The 21450-nt window shown below is 39.7% G+C and overlaps 1 protein-coding gene across 1 annotated transcript; it reads left to right on the top strand.

The window, feature by feature from the left end:
• Positions 1–5803: 5803 nt before the first annotated feature.
• Positions 5804–15321, top strand: LOC103032407 (C2 calcium-dependent domain-containing protein 4C). The gene is made up of 2 exons (XM_007258428.4): positions 5804–5992; positions 8886–15321. The coding sequence occupies exon 2, from the start codon at positions 8927–8929 to the stop codon at positions 10196–10198; it is 1272 nt and encodes a 423-aa protein (XP_007258490.3). The 5' UTR covers positions 5804–5992; positions 8886–8926; the 3' UTR covers positions 10199–15321.
• The last annotated feature ends 6129 nt before the right edge of the window (positions 15322–21450 follow it).

Here is a 21450-nt window from a genome sequence, read left to right on the forward strand (position 1 = left end):
GGTTTCTGGAGAGTGCTGGTACAGAGATTCCACATCAATTATGGTGGCTCCCAGAGTTGCTTCACCCCGGTTGGCTGTTGTTATAGCTCCTTGGATGGACAGGTTCTTCAGGCTGCATCTTCCAGGAGTATTCTGGTTCCAGTACTTTGGACTGCTCCAGTCGCATCTCCCAGAAGTATTCTGGTTCCAGTACTTCAGGCTACTCCAGTCTCTATGATCAGAGTTGTTCTTTCCTTGATCCTGAGAGAACTGCACTCTCTGTTCCTGCTTTAAAAAAGACTCTTAATTTGGCTCATCAGGCTGCTTCAGTTCCTGGATTCCAGCTCTTGAGGACCACTACATGAAGTGGAAATTAAAGCTTTAGTGAAAGTTTAAACAAGAGACTTCCAACCAATCATCAGCTTCCACCTTCCTTTTGCAGAATGTGACTTAAACTCTCTTTTTTTTGCTTTCAGATGCAGTATTTCCATTTCTTCCTAAACAGCACCTCCAGAATGGTCCTGCAAGTCTCCAACGGGGAAAAAAGCTCCATCCCCTGCCTTTCAAATTACAGCAAAATCTGCTTGGGTTCAGATGCAACAAGACCTGGGCCAACACCACACCAAAGAGACCAAACTCATTACTATGTTTTAATATTGAAATATCTTTAAGTACTTCATTGTTCTTCTCACATTGTCTCTCCAGTCGTTTTGTTAGAGCTACATTTATAGCTACATTAAGCTGCATGTAAATGGTAATACTGCATTAAGAATAAAGAAAGGTTAGGAAATGTTCATGTGAATTCAAATGATGACTGTATTTGATATTTGGAACTTCGCCAATGCAGCTCCCCAATGTTTTTTGTTTTTTTTGTTTTATTGAAGCTGTAAAAACAGAAAGTAAACCAACTTCCAGGCTGATTTTAATAAAACCTGTGCACCATTGGGGGTTTGCCCACACCTAACTGACTTATTTAGAGTGACAATGAGAGAGCATGTACAAAGACTCTATGTGCTACATTATCCCATCTAATTAGTGAATACAGCCAATTTAAGGTGCACAAATTGCTAACACAGGCATTTAGTGGCACAGCTTGTATAATCTCCATTGAAAAGCATTGTCACTAGGACAGGGTGTTCGAGAACAGCTGCACATGAACATAATGTCACAATGCCCAATGACGAGCATTGACTAGAGGAACTGGGCTGTGGAGGTCTGGGGAAATTAGAAATAAATGGGCTCATCAAAGCACCTCCATGCAATATGCCACACTTATCTTCAGGAACAGGGTGTCCACTATTAATGATGGCTAACTCTGAACTGTTTACCTTACACCAGAGCTGAGGAAGGGAGGACAGGATTCCATCTTAGAGTGAATAAGTTGAATTAGCTGTACAAGCACAAAACTCTGCAGGAATTGAGAGTTTTGATGTTTCTCACTAGGTGCTGTGGAATTGTTTTATCTGGAGTGATAGAGTTCCATGGGCGTGGTAGTGGGGGGAAAAGTGGACCTGACTACCCAGGGCCCGAGTAGGGAGAGGGGCCCATGAAAATCCTGAATTTTTTTTCACTCACTTTCCTTTGTTTACTGGCATGGATAGGGGCCCATTAATATAGAGGGTGTACAGGGCCCAGAATTTGCTGCTACGCCCCTGTAGAGTTCCATCCAGTACCTTAGGGAAGAGCTGGACTGGTGGTTGTGATTCAGAACTTCTCCACAAGTGGGACACATTGAGTCCAAGTCAAGCACAAGAACACGACATATTGGAGCAGTTTTCCAGACTGGGATTAAGCCTAGTCTTTAACTACAAAGCATTTCAAATGGAGATTTTCCATTGAAAGAAAAATATAGTCTTGGTTTAACTTGGTTTAATCCTTGTCTAGGATACAGACCCATTGATTCTGGGTCAAGGCTAAGATTTTAGTAGTTAAAGTAGTAAACTTAAGACTGGGATACATTAAGTCAGAGTCAAGATCAAGAGCAGGATACATTGAGTCTGAATCAACACTAAGACTTTTAGTATTTAAATCTGAGTCAAGACCAAGACCCAGGACACACTAAGTCAGAGTCAAGACCAAGAGCAGAACATATTGAGTCTGAGTTTAGACCAAGACTTTTGGTATTCGAATCCAAATCAAGACCTAGATATAGGACACACTGAATCGGAGTCAAGAACAAGACTATAGTACTTGAATCCAAGTCAAGACTAAGATCCAGGACAAACTGAGTCAGAGACAAGAACAAGAAAAGGAAACCCTGAATGTGAATCAAGACCAAGACTACAGTATTCGAATCTGAGTCAAGGCCAAGTCTTATGATATACTGAGTCAGAGTCAAGACCAAGAACAGGATACACTGAATCTAAATCAAGGCCAAGACTATAGAATTCGAATCCGAGTCAAGACCAAGATCCAGGAAATACTAAGTCAGAGTTGTGACCAAGAGCAGGACTCATTGAGTATGAGTCTAGACCAAGACTTTTAGTATTCATATCCGAGTCAAGACCAAGACCCAGGACACATTAAGTCGGAGACAAGACCAAGAGCAGGGCACATTGAATCTGAGTCAAGACCAGGAACTTTTAATGTTCGAATGCAAGTCAAGACCAAGACCCAGGACACACTGAGTCGGAGCCAAGATGAGGACTTTTAGTATTCATATCTCAGTCAAGACCAAGACCCAGGACACACTGAGTTGGAGTCAAGACCAAGAGCAGGACACATTGAGTTTGAGTTTAAACCAAGACTTTTTGCATTCGAATCGGGTCAAGACCAAGATTCATGACTCACTGAGTCAGAGTCAAGACCAAGAGCAGGACATATTAAATCTGAGTCAAGAACAAGACTTTTAGTAGTCGAGTCTGAGTCAAGAACGAGACTGGAATTTTCCGAATCTGAAACAAGAATAGTTTTCATCATATAGTAATAGAAGTAGAAAATAATGTATTAATTCATTATAAATCCATTGTACATTTAATATCAATCATTGATAATATAAAGCGTTAAATTAGAATTAAATAGTATTATATCATAGTCTTGCCAAAATGTGTGAATTCATTAAGGCTGTTGAAACAGCAGCAAACAAAGGACAACTGTCCTGTCTGCACCTTTGACATCAGACGCAACAGTGGACGAGCAGGTGTCACACAGTGTATGTGGTGAAGATGTTTGGCTGTGTTTAACAGTCTGATAGAGATAGCCTGGGGAAATTAGAATAGATGTGCTCATCACTGCACCTCCACGCAGTATGCCACACTCCTCTCCAGGCAATTAGTTAATTGCGTTTTAATGTTAAGCCCATAGCAACAGATGAGAGCACTCTCTTTTCTGCTGGGTTAATGTGATCACCGAGAGAGAGAGAGAGGGAGAGAGAGAGAGAGAGTAAAAAAGAGAGAACAATAATAACACAACCAGGTAACTGAGGAAGCTGTAATAAACATAGAGTAATTGTCTAATAAAATCTGGTGTCTTTTATTGTACTGCAGGCGGAATGCTCTGGATCAAGTATCAGTCTGTGTGTGGGCCACAAATATAAGCTGTGTTATTTTCATTCCAAGCCTCTGTGATTTCTCTCATCATTTATTGCCCTGATCGAGTATATGTGGGCGATATCTGTATGTTGTTTTTTCTTTCATTGTTGTTGTTCTTCTTCTTTTTTATCTTTCCCAAAGAGCTCAAATCAGGCTAGCCTCCATCACGTGCTCGAATCCCCTGGATCTGCTTTTTCCTGTTTCTCCAAAGAGCCCCTAAATGTCCTGCCATTAATTTAAACGCCTATTTTTTTCACTCCACCACTTAGGTTACACTTGCGGCCATTCGTCACTGCTAAAAGTGTAATAAGTGTGTTAGCATCGCTCGCGCCAAGTTTCCAGGGAAACCAGAGCAGCGAATCAACTCCATAGCTCAGCGTTTGTTTCTGTTTCTGCTTTTTTTTTCTTCTTCTTCTTTTTTTCTCGCTCCTTAGTCCTGAACTGTTTAACGATTCTCATGCAAGACATCACTGATCAGCACAAAACAGACACTTTCTGTCTGTCTCTGGTCTTCTCCAGTGGAGAAAGTACACAGAGTGCACTCTTAATGATGCTGTTTACTGTAGACCAGGGCTGGGGAACCAAGCGCTAGTGTCCAACACTGTTAACGGCTGATTTTGCTGCTCTAATACAGCAAGTAAATCTAGCAATTCATGAGGGAACCAGTGGATAAGAACGAAATATATTCATAACATAATTTATTGTAAATTGTGAGATTTATACACTAAAGAAGTTATTTGTATCCAGCAAACACCGGTGGAATCATCACAAACAAGCTAGTTAATGCTAAACTGCTAAATTCATTATTTTAAAATACTTATATCTCCCTCATCTGCTGACTTACCACAGATCCCTCCATCAGAAGAAGTCTGCAGGCTATTCCTGCTGTGTACTGTCTGAGGTTCTCATTCAGTAGACGAAAATGGTGTTTCTTTAATTTATCTTTATTTATCTTATTATAACTTTGACTAGGGAGATCAATCTTAACACACATTCCTGTTGCCTAAATTAATTCTTAGATCTTATTTGTTTATTTTTAAACTACAAATTTTGGGAAAATAACTAGAATGTGTTACTTTCATTCCTGTTACTCAAACATAAAAAATAACAGGAGTGAGTTCCAGAAACAGGATTGAGTGCCATTAACAGGAGTGTTTTATGTCATAAATAGTAATAGTGTTTTATGTCATAATATAATTTTTGAACATGCAGTCAACCATTTCTTTAAAATAAAGACTTTCTTGTGAGAAAATTGAAGGAATTAGTGGACTTGCTTTTAAACATGCATTTTACATGTCACATGAGTTTTGTAAATATATTCAGCTTAGAAATCTTAAGAAAATTTAAGTAAAGCTGCCTTAAGTTTGGCCAGTACATGTTTTAAATAGTTAAATACATGTTATTATATTCGTAATCCAGTTGCAGTCTTGCAAATAGTAAACCTGCAAGATCCCCAGTCATTGCAAAATCTTATTCTGTGAGTAAAAAGTCTGTGACTAGTCTTTAGATATGAGAGTGTGTCAGATTTAGTTTATTTAAAGTATTTTTTATAGTCTTTTTAACCCTCCTGTTATGTTACAGGTCAAACTGAACCGTTTTAAAGTTTGAAGATCTAAGAAAAACAGTTAAAGATATTTTTTCAGTTTAAAACTTCTTTTAAACGCCTTAATTACAGTAATCAGCATATAGTATTAAAATGGTTCATCTCACATATTTACAACTACCCCCCTGCAAAAACTAAAACTAAAACTAAATTGCATGTTTAAATGTTATGTTTCAATGTTATGTAAAACTATTGTGTTTTATATGTTGGTCTTTTAAAAGTTATAAAGTAGTAAAACATTAAAAAACACTTTTTTTACGAGTGAATTATCCTAATTGAACCACTACCTGTTAGAGGTAAGAAACACCATTGCACTAAATATTAATAGAGTAATTAGCAATGGAATTAGTAATTATTATTTTTTGTTTGTTTCAGACATCTTTTGGATAATTAAACATGCAGCGGGTCAAATTCACAAAAGGAACACCATTGCTGTTTCTGACAAATGAACATAACAGGAGGTTTAAAGTCGTTTAGTGTCGTTAGAATAAAGTCCAGTTCATGCTGGGAATAATGCTTCACTCAGATCCATAGCCACGCGCTCCTTCTGGAGACGCGCGCGCGGAGTCAGCGCGCTCTGCTATTGGCTGAGTTAAGTAAACACGGTTGTGTGCTGGGTGGTGGGGGGTGGTGGGGGGTGTCTGAGATAAAAGCCGGGAAGAGGCGCTCTCTCCCCGCACTGAGTCTCTGCCCCGGTCCGGAGAGTAAGCGGAGAGTGAGTGTGAGGAGCAGAGCCGCGGAGCTCCAGCGCGTGGAGAGGAGAGCGGGCGGAGAGCTGAGGTCTGCCGCGCTCCGCAGCGCCCGGACCGGCTACACTTCATCACTGAGAGCGCGCGAAGCTGCTGTTGCTGCTGCTGCTGCTTCTGCTGCTGATCAACAGGTGCCTGTGTGTCTGAGTGGAGGATGTTCTGTAACAGATGCTTCTGTTGTTGTTATTCTGTTATCTGTTATTTGGTGATAAAAGCTCAGGTTTACTCTGATACGAGGCTGTACTCAATCTTAAACTGTTACTACTGTATTTTATTGCCTTTCACTTTTTTTAACATTTATCTTTTCTTTCTTTTAGATAGTCACTAGTTGCTAGTTGATCTTAACTCGTTTTGTCTCGTTTTGTTTTAAAACAAAAGGCGGTTGAAATTAAAACATATCGACCCCTTTTATTTGGCACATATAGATTTTTGCAGATTAAAATTTTTAGACATAGTTTGAATGTGGCAGTTTCTTTTATATTTAAATGCTACTAAGTTACTGGAAATAAAACCCTTTTATATTATATTCATTTTAACATTTTCCTATCATATAAAGTTGCCACACTAGATTTTTACATAAAAGTGACATTCATATTGCACTTTAATTACTTTTAAACAGAATTTAAAATCTCAGTGGTCTTATAATGTGTCCAAATTTCACGATGAATGGACCAATAAAAATGCTTCAAAATATTTATTCTCGTTTTAACTAGTCACTAGTTACACTAGTGTATGATGCCAACTCTTTTTGTTTGTTTGTTATTGTTGTAAACTGGTGATTTAAAATGTATGTACAGCTCTGGGAAAAAGAGACGACTTAAAAATTTTGATGATGAGTTTCTTTGATTTTATCAAATTGAAAACCTCTGGAATATAATCAAGAGGAAGATGGATGATCACAAGCCATCAAACCAAACTTAACAGCTTGAATTGTTGCACCAGAAGTGGCATAATGTTATCAAAGCAGTGTGTAAGACTGGTGGAGAAGAAAAAGCCAAGGTGTAGTCAGAAACTGAGGTGGTCTTTTTTTTTTTTCAGAGCTGTATATTTTGTCACTTTCACTCAAAAACCTTGTATATTTTTCTGGTTTTCAATTTTGGACATAACTTTGGATATAATAGATGTTATTTTATATTGTGTCCAAATTTCATGATGACCAGTAGAAATGCCCCAGAATTTCTTGGATTCTGTTTTTTCATAATTCTTAAGCAAAAACCTTATGTCTCTATTTATTCTAGTTTTCACTTTTGGACATAATGTGAATCTTTCAGTTGTCTTTACATTGTGTCCAAATGTCTTGATGAATGGTCCAATAAAAATGTTCCAAAATGGCTTGGAAATAATCCTTTTCCTTAGGCTTCCACTGTAGGTTTAGAGGATTTTTCCTTCACATATAATGTTGCCATAGAAGGGATGGGCATGAAAAAAACCTCTTATCTCTTTTTGCATGTTTTCACATCTTTTTAAATGAACCTAATTTGCCTTGAAGGTTTTTATCTTATTGTCACTTTCGTGCAAAAAATTCCAATTATTTTTTTCTGGTTTCACTTTTGGACTTTGTTCGAATCTGACAGCTATTCTTAACATTTTGTTAATGGAGAAGTGATCAATAGTGCTCCCAAATACTTTAACATTAACTTTCACTGAAAATCAAGATGTTTTTTTTCTATCTACTGTAAAGCTGGCAGGTTTTCATGAGACAGCAAAATTCAGATTGTATGTGAATCTTAGACCAGCTGTTTGTTGTTAATAGGACACTAAAATAAAAAGGTTCTTCTGGTGATGCCACAGAAGAACCATGTTGGGTTCCTTAAAGATTGAAAAAGGCCTAAAAACATTCTCTGTACTCTCACACATCTCTATTACAAACACCTACAGTATGTTTAAACAGCTGGTTCTTCTGTGGCATCACTCCAAAAACCCTTTGTAGCACATTTTCCTTTAAGAGTGTACGAAGAGACTGTGGCTTACGCTGGCATCTGCATATATACTGAACCTCTGGGTGAGCCCTGGACATTGAAAATACATTACTATGATGAAAAGTAAAGAGAAATAATGTGTAATCTTTTCTGAGCACAGTGCATTATAAACCATGTAGAAAATGCTTACAATAAAGAAAAGGCCATTTTCAAGAAACCCAGGGCAGGTTTTGAAATCCAGACTGTGGAGGAGGAGAATGTGAAAATATCAGTTCTGTATAGACAGATCAGAACACTCTATACTCTATCACTATTGTTCTGAGTCTACCAATAAATTCATTATAAAATATGTTATTTTTTAGTAAAATAACATTCAATAGACATCATAAATGTGCATGCATGCTTCATACATGCAGGTAGGTAGGTTACAATCACTGAAGATGTCAGCCTATTTTTTTGTCAGCCAGGAGGATTATGTTCTTCACAATGTCCCTTTGTTAATGTCAGATTAAGTTAAGACGTAGACACATTGCAACAAGTGCCTATGATATTTCAGTGAATTGCATCAGAGCGGTTGTCAGAAATCACAGAGAATTGATCAGATTTTAAAGGTTCCAGGTTTGACTGCTTAACAAAGAGGTGCAGGCAAGCAGAAGTGATTTTTGATTAAGGATATGAGCTATTCACTGCTCTCTGGCTGCATTTTTTGACTTTCAGTACATGACACTGTGCCAGAGTCACCTTTAGGTGGTAATACTCTGCACCAGGAGTGGGCGATTCCTGTCCTGGAGGTCTTTAAAACCTAGCTGGACTCAGATGCCCATGCCTGATCTATGAAGTTATTCCAACCCTTGTAGTACATGAAGTACCCCTGGCATGCATATTCTATGATTTTCCCTGGTCTAATCAAGTTAAAATTTAACAGAAAGCATGTTAACAGGGTTTAGTAAGACTTTTTTTTAGAATTAACCCTTTTGTAAAAGTACAAAACCATTTAAGACAGGGATATTCCAGGACAACAAATGTCAACCACTTCTCTAAACTCACCAAAGCAGGTTTGATCTAATTGATCAGTAGCTAAACTTCACTTTTCTTTCATACGCAGGTTTTGTCTCCCCCCACCGTCCATCCTACTAGCCAACAGTTATGTGGCTTCTGGAGAAGATCCGTGGCTCCGTGGAGGGCAATGTGCTCAGAGGGGCTGAGTCAGCAGACAAGCAACCCAGAGGGCCCACCCACAGCAATGTGCTCACACCCGACAAGATCCCTGACTTCTTCATCCCTCCAAAGCTTGTGTGCTGCCCCCCAGAGGCTGACACACCAGAGATGAAGCCAAAAAATGGGCTCCACTCATCCACCTCTGAACAGACCATCTGCCGTAAGACGCCCCAGAGTGGTTCACGCAGCCCTCGGCTCATCTGCAAGCTGGCCGGAGACACAAAGAACTTGCTCAAGGCTGCCAACCGACACATCATCCAGATCGAGAGCGCCGATGACTTGGCCGTAGGAGAAGTGGGCGACCTCACCACCAACGCTGACCCACAGTCCCAGACGGCTATGTCCCTGCCCTATGTTCCAAAAGCACAGACCTCGTATGGGTTTGCTACGCTCATGGAAAGCCCTCACACTCGCCGCAAAGAGTCCCTCTTCCACAGTGACCCCACCAGCCCCTTGACCTCACCCAACACCCAGCGCAAGACACAATCAGGAAATCGCCTTGACCCAAGCAACTGCAGTGGCTCGCACCCCAACCCTTATCGCTACTTCAGCGGAGGCGAGAGTGACACCTGTTCCTCGGCCGAATCTTCACCTTTCAACTCGCCATTGCTGTCGCGCTCGGCCTCTCTGCTTAAGATGTTCACCCACGAGACACAAGCAAAGGTGTCCCGGGCAAAGCGCTCATTTGCCCGCCATTCATCCTTGTCCACAGATGAGTGCAGCTCAGTGGAGACCAGCCCCAACATCCAGAGGCGTTTCCGCTGCCCTCCTTCACCAGCCGCAGGTGGCCGCAGGGCAGGGGGTGGAAACACAGAGCGTCTCACCCAGCACACAGTGGTCCTGCACAAGGGGGGCACGCTTCGCCTTTGCACGGACTACGACACAGAGGCAGCACGTCTGCGGGTGCGTGTGCTGGCTGCTGAAGACCTCTACGACAAGCAAGTGGACGTCAAGAGCATCAACTGCTGTGTAGCGCTCTACCTGAACCCAGGCAAGCTGCAGAAGCAGAGAAGCAACATTATCAAGAACAGTCGCAACCCCGTCTTCAACGAAGACTTCTTCTTCGACTCCCTGCCGGCCTCTCAGGTGAAGGACCTGGCCATCAAGATGAAGGTGGTGAACAAGGGCACTAGCCTGAAGAGGGACACATTGCTTGGGGAGCGAGAGGTGCCCCTGAAGGAGCTGCTTACAGGATTCTAGCACGCACCAGCTTTTCCGACACGAGTGGAGTTATGAAATGTCAGACATTTGGGTGCAAGACCGCACTCGAAACTCTTTTCTCCTGTGTAACTTCCTATGTATGTATATGCTACCCCTACCTAGTACCTGCTCTGCTCAGGGAGCAGTTGCAACGTGCCACATGCAGTAGGTGCACTTTGTAGGTATACAGCTATTGACTGTATACATATATGATGCTGTGTAGTTTATCAGCCCAACTTCTACACCAACCATCAAAGGACAAAGATGACCATGTGACCTTCAGTGACTGTTATTTGTGATTATTATTTTTATTTGGGTATTTGAACATTCTTAGCAGCGCAAAAGAGACATGGGAGTGTGAAGTTCTTTAATTCCTGTCCCGAAGATTCCAGTTCCAGCATAGTTCAGAGTTCGTAGCTCACTCAGACACACCTAAATCAACCTGAATTTGAACAGGGACCATCCAACAGCCCTCCAACAATGGAATTGATTACATGTGGTAGTGGCATGTAAGGCAGTGTTTAAACTGCAGGCAAATCAAATTTATTTCTCAAATCAGATATGTTTAGATGACTGCCCACACTGTTGTTTGAATGTGATCAGATCAGATTTGTGTCGTGACATTTGGTGCTTTTCTTAGACTTTCATCACTTCTGTCACTCTGGATTTGATGAGGTTGTGGTTTGTTGTGTTGTGAATGACGTTAAAGACTTAAGATTTAAAGTCCTTTTTGAGGATCCATAGCCTCCTGACTGAGAAGAATCTGTACAAATCCGATTGTAATAACATTTCAAACCATCTTTAAAAGTTCAGAATTCCTAAAATTTAATATTTCATGGCAATCCAGACTAAGAAATGTCAATCTGGATGCAGTCTACATATGCCAAAAATTTGATTTGAACTGGCAGTCTTAACATTGCCTTAGTGGACAGGTATGGAGGCTGGCAAATTGTGCACAGCTATAAAGCACAGCTCTACTTTATGTACTTGTTGTAGTTGTACATGATAAAATGGAGAGGAAATGAGTATAGGTTTAAGTTACTCAAGTAACTGGTTCATATAACATCATATATGAAGGATTTGGCATCCAAGTTGGCACCCCAGCCTCCTCCCAGTTTCAGTGCCCTATCTCCTGGTTGTTCCTAAACATAAATGGGAATTCAACCATTGCTCTTCAGATCCCAACCACATGTTGAAGTTATGGAACTTTGCAGAAAGTTGTACTACAGTAGGCTTGACCCTGGGTAAACAAAGTTGTTTACTTTCCTTATTTCCTTCCTGCTGCAAGAGGTCACCTTTCCAGTTTGCGGACAGAGATTGTGTTAGCAGGAAAGCTTCAGTGGGTGGATGTCTTTGCGTGAATGTACAGGGTGTGTATCAATGTTTGAATACCTTTGTAAATAGAGGCTGTAACAGTAAGTGTGCTTTTATAAGTGTGTGTGTTTGCGTGAGTTCCCCCTTTTTATGGTCTACGTTAGACGTTGGGTTTGTGTGTAAAAGGAGCTCCTCTGGATCACTATGGATACTCACATCCGAAGACACGTCTGTACAGCTGGTGCAGCGGCTCTGTACCCTGCACATGTACAAAGAGGCTTTGAAGTGCTGTAACAACAGATCCAAATGCATGCTTCATCCCTGGGCTGAAATGCTGAACTTGCGTGCGTAAACAAGACTGTATTTTTGGTATCACCATACTGCCAGCCTTGCCCTGTGAGCCTCTTCTTAGACTTTATCACTGGAGCATGTGAGTGATCGTGGCATTGAATTGTTCCAGCTTTTAGGGTTTCTGTTCTTTGTTGATTATTCTAATTCTGACTATTTCAGCCGAGCATTTTTATGGGATGAAATCACCCTTCAGCCTTATGATGAAAATACACATATCGACCAATGCGAGACTTTACAGGTTGTACACCTTTCCCAGATAGCATAAAGATTTGTCCTGAGACTCTGCATATACACTGTAACCTGGATGATGACACAAGCGGCATGGCCCGATTGCTGTATTATAGTTGACAACCATGGTGTTGACCCATGTGGTGCACCCGATTTACGTATAATACTGAGCGACCGGGGTGTTGACCCATGTGGTGCAGCATGATTGACGTATTATACTCAGCAACCGGGGTGTTGACCCATGTGTTGCAGCCCGATTGACGTATTATACTTAGCAACCAGGGTGTTGACCCATGCGGTGCACCCGATTGACGTACAGTATTATACTCAGCAACTGGGGTTGCAGATCTGAGTTGAGCATTTGGGCCAGGATTGGACCTAGATTTAAACCGAAGCCCTGAGTTGCATCAGCCTGGCTCTTTAAATCTGGGCCAGATCCTGGCCCAAATGTAAAAGTCTCAAGTGATTACTGCTGTCTGGGTTAAATATGACTTGTTGACAACAGGGGTCACCACTTATCCCCAAAAGACCAGCCTGATTGCAAGCTTTCGTTCCAACCATGCAAGGTGCTGCTTGGTTTGAATGAAAACCCTCAGCCGGAGCAGACTGTTGCTGTAAATACTGAGCTACCCATGGTGTACATTTCTATGTTGGTACTTCAATGGACCTATACTTGAGTATTTGCACAATGTCTTGGCATGTTTGTAGAAATTTGTGTGTATAGCTGAGGCGTATCTGTACAGATCTGTTTTTTTTTCTGGTCTGATCAGATGATGAATATATTATATAGCAGCAACTCAACGGCTATTGGTTAAAACTGTGTTCAGTAAAGTAAACATTTGTATTAGTGTTTTATACGGCCAGTTTTCCTTGCCAAAAACTACATATTTACAGTGTAGCCAGTTTTCTACTTCATAACATCATAAGAACATTGGTATAATGGGCTGAAAATGGCCAAGGCTCCTTGTAGGGCCACTTATTTCTCATTGATTCAGAAAGAGTCTTCACTGAGAGCCTTGAGAGCTCTCTAATGAAATTAGCGTTTGAATGTCTCAACAGTAGAGCACAGAGGGAAGCTAACAGACTTTGTGGCCTGTCAAGAGTGAATGGCAAGTCGGTTGTGCACTTTGTTTGCTTTGGTTAATACATCAGGATTTTCTTAACATTGCCTAATGATTTTGGCTTTTTGTAGCTCATAAAAAAGTGAAGTAATATGATAGGATATAATAAAGAACTGGAAAAAAAAAAGCTGGGAAAAGGAAAACCAAAAGTAAAAACACGATTGAAACATGATCCCTTCAGCATCTCTATTGTTACTGTGCGAATGCTTTAGAGATCAGGTTCCACTATTGGTACGAGATAAAGAACCCTTATTGGACGTTACATAAAACAGTGAGAGTGTTTACAAGCATTTCACAATGAGATTATGATCAGATTACTCTAGAGTCTAGTGGCATGTGTGCAATAATAAAATATTTTTATCTCGGTAAACAATATGATGGATAACAAGTAAAGTCAATTTAAATCTCTGGCTAAAACCCCATTTTTAGCCCAGGTCTATAACATCTGGACCCTTGCAGATCCTGCTGTATGTAGAAGGCAGGGGGCTGGAAGCTGGTGATTGGTTGAAACATGAGTGAAATGCATTTGAGAACTTGTTCCAGTGCTTTCATTTATCGTATAACTCAAGTAGTTGTGTAAACAGCATTCCCCGATTTTCCCCAAATTTTAGGAATCGTATTTTTCGGTGCATTCTGGGATTTTCAGAGTCTGTACATGCATGAAAACAGACCTTGGTACTGGAAATAAGCGAGCAGTGTTAACAAGCATTGCTGAAACGTAAGCATTTAAGTAATTATCTTCTAGCTGATGTAGATTAAAAAATCTGCAACATAAAGTCTGGTTGCAAAGAAGAATCTAATTATTGACCAACTCTTGTAAACTTGAGTTTACAAGCATGTAAATGCACTCACTGTTTAAAATTAGTTTTGAGTTTGGAGTAAGAAGAACAGTAGAATAACTACTTTTGGACCCCTGATGAAATTTTCAGTGGGTTTTTCAATGTTTATTTTTTTTGTTTGTTTTTTTGGTTTGTTGGTTGTTTTTTATTTTTTTGTAAATTTGAAGCACAGAAAGAATCTTCTTAAAGAGTACAAAACCTCACCCACATAATTAGAGATTTGTACCAATCAATGACTCTTCCTGGAACTGCACTTTTGAAGCAAGAACTATAGTTGAACCTTTAGAAGGAACTATTTCTTGCGCTACCAAGAACTAATCAGGAGTGCTTGGGCACCATGTCAAAATAACGGAAAGCATAAATGTAGGGAAAGTGAGTGAATTAGTCACCCTCCTTGCTTACCCATGCTCTCTTAAGTACACCACGCAGGGTCCATTTTAAACCCATTTCCTGCGCTCTCCGCTTGAAATGTTTCCTAGTACATAGATGGGCTGGGTTATGTATTTCCAGCTCTATTTTGGGTGCTCGTTTAAAGCAGTCAAATTGCAGGTATTAGATTTCCTATTAGCTCTGTTAAAAGAGCCGAGGCTCCCCTTTTCTTCTCGTGAACAGGGGAAAGTGCAATTACACAGGAAGGGGAACGACTTTATGACTTTTGATTGGCAGAAATCCCTCAGATTAAAAGGCTGAAAGGAGGGCCGGCTCACGCTGGAAGTGAAAAAAGAGCTGAAAGCGGGGGTGTCGGATTGATATTCATTTCAATATCCATGTTTCTGTGGACGAGATTAAAGCTTCTTGCACTTGTGTTCAGAATTAATGAAATATGAAGTGCCTATCCATTGAACTTGATGCCTGTCCTTTCGTCCATCACGAGGTAGGCCTGCGTGAGCGACCCGTTTCTTCCCTACTGCATGTGTGTGTGTGTGTGTGTAGGCATTATCCATGATACCTTAATTCAAGTGGAAATAGACGTGTTGTAAATGGAGTTTTTGAATCGTGTGGGTGTTTCTATATTTTTCAGGTTTGAAGGTAGACGTTATTGGTTTCGAGTGGATGGGTTTGTCATCGTGGCCTTTTATTGTTGATTTCGGCCCAGCACAGATTCCAGCAGTGACTTCATCCTTTGAAGCTTTCGACCCCCGTCCCCTCCCACCACTCACACCTCCTTTTTCACTCCCAATTTTGCATCGACCCTCCAAACCCAAAGCGAAACATGATATTGACTTGTCTATTTTTGGTGCCTCGTTCAATAAAAGTTGTGTAGATGGTGTGATTTTCCTTGCTGTTATTTTTTTTTCTTCTCTGAATATTCTGAGGAGGGCTATTAAGAACCTCAGCAACAGAAAGCGATCTTAAACACTTTCCTCGGCTGACATTTACAGCGAGCGCCGCGTTATTGTCAATTCCTGTTGTCTCATTTCCTTTGCACAGAAGCTCCCAACATGCCCGTCATAAAAGTGAATTAGAGTTCCTTTTTATTGCCTTTATCTAAAGCTGCTTGATTCACACAGGCACAGAGTACACCTGCCTACTGCAACAAGGCAGTCAGTGGAAAGAGTTCGCCTGCTTAAAGACTATCAACAAACCTAAAACTGCTAAACAGTGAGAAACCATATGAATTTTCTTGATTAAGTAAAAGGTTCCATATTCTTAGAGGTCAAACTGTATTTTTCTTGGTCCAATCAAATAATAGAGGTTTGGCAGTGGAAATGGTAGGAACAAAAAAATTACCTTAAACACTGTATCTACCTACCAACAAATAAAATCAGTTTTTGTGCTAGGAAAACTTAAAATGTACAGAGCACCTGAAGGGATGTGGTGTATTTTTTTGTTTTAACGTAAAAAGTGGTGAGCACCACATACTACATGATGAGCACCACATACTAAGTGGTGAGCACCAGAGTGTCAGTGGTGAGCACCACTTACTAAGTGGTGAGCAACAGATAATGGTAGCTAGCAAGATATAGTTTAAACTGGCAGATGTCCCACTGTGAAATAACGTTGTTAGCTAGCTAGTTAGCTAGGTTAGCTTATGTTAACTACTTTATTTCAGTGGGGAATGTTTTAGCTAATATTAGCTTGGTTAGCTAATGTTAACTACTTTATTTCAGTGGGGAATATTTAAGCTTATGTTAGCTATGTTAGCTAATGTTAATTACTTTATTTCAGTGGGGAATGTTTCAGCTAGGTAGCCAAACGTAGCTTTAAGCCCAGAGCTAACGATAGCCAGCTAACTATAATTAGACATACACAGAAAAGGCTTTTGGGCACACACACACACACCAAACACAGGGGCTACTTTCACCAAAGCCTACCATATACAGAAAGCAAGCCTTTAAGCTAAGCTAACTTAACTAACGTAAGATAAGCTAGTTAAATCTTTGCAAAACTCTAAAACCCGCCCTTCAGAAGCTTAAACTAGCCCAAAATACATGTCTGTCACACATTTGAAGCAAATGACAAAACAACTATGAATTATAAGGGATTTAATATCAGTATTACTATTTATCATAAGGTCATGAATAATATTGTAAAATTAGTGTTTTATTAGTTCTTTTATACTAGTTTTTAATCCCAGAACATTTAATAGTAACATAATTAGAAAAAAAATGACTTTTACTTCCTCTCTTCTCATTTTTATATCTTTTTGTAATCTTTGGTGAGATTGTGATTTCTCTCTCTCTCACACACACACACTCTCTCTCTCACTTTCTCTCTCTCTCCCTCTCTCCTTTTCATGCTGTTTTTTTGTGTGGTGATGTTCTCCTGGTTCTTACTGTTGTAATTGGCGGCCGCTGTAATTTTTAAAAGTAGTCCAAAAAATGCACCCCTCCACCCCTAAATTTTTACCAGCGACTGGATTTTCAAACAAACCCAATTTGGCGGGAAAACCACAAACCTGGCAACTCTGCCCAAAAAAGACCTAGGTCTGCTGGTTGTCTTTAAATTCAAAATAATTCCAAACAGGTAAGGTAACTGGACTATGCACCAGATGTTCCTGTGATGGATGATGATTCAAACGTCTGACAAGATCAAATCTTTTCCAAATCAATTGGTTCATTTGATTAAATTCTTCCAAAAGCCCCACTTAATCACTGCCATCACTACAGACCTGTGCCCACTGGCTAGAACTTTAAATCTTATACTTTATACAGAAGATCTTAAAATATTCAACAAATTTTAAGTTTGAGCATCAAGCAGCTCTCAACTGGATAATGGAACTGCTGAGAGCTATGAATTAATACGCCTATTCATTTCAGCAGCTGCTGGCTCACAGCAAATGAAGCAAACGTCTATAAGCTGACATGTTGGTACTGGAGCTCTGATATTACTGTGACATGGACCAAAACAGTGAAGCTACTTCTGCGAGCCCTCATTAAATAATTGACCCCCTGATTGAACCACACAGCTTAAATGCTTATTGCCACTTTCAGACAGACATCAGTGAGATCAGTGATCAGTGTGTGGGTGTTCAGTCCAAGAGCTCTAGTAAAACGGTTAACGGCTATTAACGAAAGACTCAAAAGGCGTTTTAGGACAATATATAACTGGTTTGTGATAGAGAACAGTGGGAGTCTCTGGATTTAACGGTACTGCAGGTCTTGTGTGGTCAGTGTGTGTAGATGGACTCATCAGGACTGTAAGTCTCCTCAGCAACCACTGGCAGATGGAGGCTAGTTGCCAACTGCAGGTCAACAAGTCAACAACCATTCAAGACACATTAAATTAACAACAGCCCATGCTGAGAATTAGTCCCACTCAACCCAACAAAAGACAGTTGTGTTGATGAGTCTCTTTACAGGTCCATCCACCATGCTGAAAATGAAAAATGTGGGAATAAAAGCAACCAGTGTTAGCATTACATTTACACTGCAGACATGTGGGTCACCCTGAAGCTCTTAGAACATTTTCATGCCTGTTTTTATGCATGTCTGGACTAGAGTCTGCACCAAGGTTTGTGTGTTTGTTATGTTACATTGTCAGACAACTAAGTCTCCCTGAAGCTGCGGGAGTCTCCCACATTTCAGCAGTGGCTCCCTGATTCCCGCGAGTCAAATATAATCTCCCGGAATTCAGAACGAGTGCCCCAAGAGTGCACTGCACACAAACCCGCACACAGGCGACAGACTTGTTTTCTCTAATCGCATGTGGGAAGGAGAGAGAGAAAACAGAGGGGGTTCTGATTGGCCTGTTCTCTGCAAAGAGTCTGTGAGACAGCCAATCAGTTTTTAGTGTGGGCGGGCAGTGTTTTTCCCCCCTCCCGGACGGGAATTGTTCAGTGAGTGAGAGAAAGCAGATTATGGCGGAGGCAGAGAAAGCAGAGGCAGGGCCTTCCAAAAAGAAAAAAATATAAAACTAATTTCACCTCTGAGTACTCTAAATTTAATAAAAAAAAAAAAGTAAAATGAATTAAAATGAAAGTAAAGTTTCGTTATCCTTTGGTGTGTGTGCAAGTTTTGTTGTTTAGTTTTTCTTTTTTTTGTCCCCGGGGGGTGGGTGGGGGGTGGTAACCTCCCTGAAATCAACTTCTAAGAACTTTTCTAAGAATTTCCAGGAAGCTCAACACATTGAATGTTTTAAAAATGTTAACTCTAACGCTCATAAAACAATCAAATAAATAAAAAAATGTTTGTGGTATAAAGAGAAAAAAAACACTCCTTTAGTGGATTTATTCCCAGAAATCATTACTAATTGATGCATCATCCGTTTAATCTATTTCTAAGTATTGTAAATCAATGGGATTCACTACAGTTCAACAAAGCTTAATTAGTTTGAGACTACACTCTGCCAGCTAATATCTACACAAACCGCATCAACAAAATGGTTATTATCAAAATTCTGTTTTTTATTCTTTGGACTAAGACTCCAGACTATAAAAAATCAAATTTTCCAGGTTAATCTCTATATATTTTCATCTGCATGCCATTATCCATCCTGTCATAGCAAGCTGCACAACAGGCTGGACAATTAAAAAGAATAGCTTGATATTTTACAAAAATCACTAAATGAAGTATTGAAATGACTAAATAAAAATAATCATTGTAATATTTTACCTTTTAAAACTATTAAACTGGGGACATGGAGAAAATCCATTGCTCACAGCAAAGAAAACACAATAAATGAAATATATAGATAAAAATGTATTGTTAAACATGTATTTGTATTTGTATCTGTATTAAACAAATATGCCTCAGATGCAAAACACATATTATATTCATTTTGACACAATATTATATAATCTTTTTTATTTAAATCCATTGTAAATTTACATGTTTGGTAAATATTCTTATGTACTTGACATTAGGTTTATTTTAGCATGGATTCTCTTAAATATGGATTAAATTAAAGAGACATTTTTATATATTCTTAAATTCGTAACTGGAAACATGTAAAATAACGCATAAAATGTAAAGTAACAAAAAAAATTGATAGCTAATACTGCAGCATCATGAAGACTTATTTGTGAGCATTATTATAACAACCCTTCACCAACATATCACATTATGGTATGGGGGTTTGGTCAGGGGTTTCCATGGTAACAAAGGCTAAGATTTATAGTCCACTATGGACTCCAGTTGGTAAGATCTGCATTGCAGTCTGCTTTCTGCAGGGATTCTTTATTGAGCCTCTTTTTTTAAGGTCTCTGAAAGTCTTTTCTTCTTTATTGCGCTACAGGAACTGAAGTCCTGCAGGGTAAAGGCTGCCACACTTCCTCTACTGTCCGTGAAGCCTGCAATATATCTTCTAAAGCAGTGGTCACAGCACTGCCACGGGCTGGCCGAGAAAAATAGCCTCCTAACTCAATAAATCCTGATTCCAATCTGAGGATCTGATACTCTGAGAAGTTTGTGTGGTCCATGATTCAACTTATCTTACCTTTGATAGTTTGGTTGAGAACCTTTGAGCACATCCCTTTTGAGACTCCAATCCTATTTCATCCCTTGGCCCTACCACTTATACTCTCCCTAAGAATTGGGACAAACCCTTCAAGTACAGGATACATCAACAGGAGCACTAAAGTTCAGTAACCTAGATGTTGCTTAACTAGTTAACTTAGGGGCTTTATTGTATATCTTCAGAAAGAGGGGGCAGGTGGTGCAGAAATTAATTATTATTGTTTATTCCTGTTCCACCTTAAATGCTGCAGCCCCTGCCATCTGTTGAACAATTTAATTAAAATTTTTTATGCTTGTTATGAAGAATTCGGTCATAAAACATTGAAACTACACATTAAACTTTGGTAATGCTAATCTTCACTTTTTAACGAGGAAAATATTTATACTTGTGGGATTCCTTGGTCGCTTGTTCCACCATCTTACCAGTGATTCTCATAGCCCTTTGTTTAAAGTGTATCTCTGAAAAAACCTCTATATAAAGGGCTAACAAGCCCTATCCCTTCCCCCCTACCCCTCCAGCCTAACAAGAATCAGAACTGGGTAGGGCCAACGGTAAAATGAGATTGGGCCTTTCTTTTGGCTGGTTTTATTTGAATGCACCCATGGATTTGCATTGGTTAATTTCTTGTTTTGTACTTTAAAGTGACAGTCTATGTTTCTGAATGTATAGTTTTGTTCTGTTTAGTGGTTCATTTATGAAACACTTTTAAACTGAGACAACAATTACATCCAACAAACCTACCATACCAGTCTGGAACTCTGTTTTTAGAATTAATATATTAGTTGCAGGAATGGACATGCCAGGACACTGATTATCATGTAGAAGCTAGACTGAAATAAATATAACCAAGAAAGCAAAAAAAAAAAAAAAAAAACAGAATAACAAATAACAAGCACGTAGAACCGAAACTGACAGACCTGAAATTGCGAACCACTGAAAATACCAAAAATGTACAAAAAGAAGGGGCTCTATATACACATAGAGGGTAGGAAACACCTGGTGCTGGAAACAAGGGGGCATGGTTACAAATGAGACATGAGGGAAACACAGATACAGACAGGGCAGGGCTAAGACAGGGACAAGACAATAACAACACAGGACCTTGTGCTTGAAGAGCACATCTTCATCTTCATCTTTATCTTCTTTTTCCATTCAAATAGAAAAATATAGTTATTTAATACATATATTTCCAAATATTAGCAGACAACCCTTACTAGGAAAATCATTCAGTTACTTTAAGATGCACTCACTGCTGCCTGACATTAATTTGAGAGCTAATTATCAGATGATAATTAAGCATATGGGCGGGATTATGAAAAACATAAACATGTGCAAAGTATAGGATCCTCAGAATTAGCACAGCACACCACTGTTGACAATCTATGAGTGTGCAGCTGGGTATTATTCCTTTTGTTCAGCTCTGTTTAAATGCCTTCATTCTTTTTTTTGTGTGGTTGTTTTCTTGATTTAGTGTGTGTTTAAATAAATAAGGTGATATTTT

This window comes from Astyanax mexicanus, chromosome 4, assembly GCF_023375975.1.
Source record: "Astyanax mexicanus isolate ESR-SI-001 chromosome 4, AstMex3_surface, whole genome shotgun sequence".
NCBI classification, from domain to species: Eukaryota; Metazoa; Chordata; class Actinopteri; order Characiformes; family Acestrorhamphidae; genus Astyanax; species Astyanax mexicanus.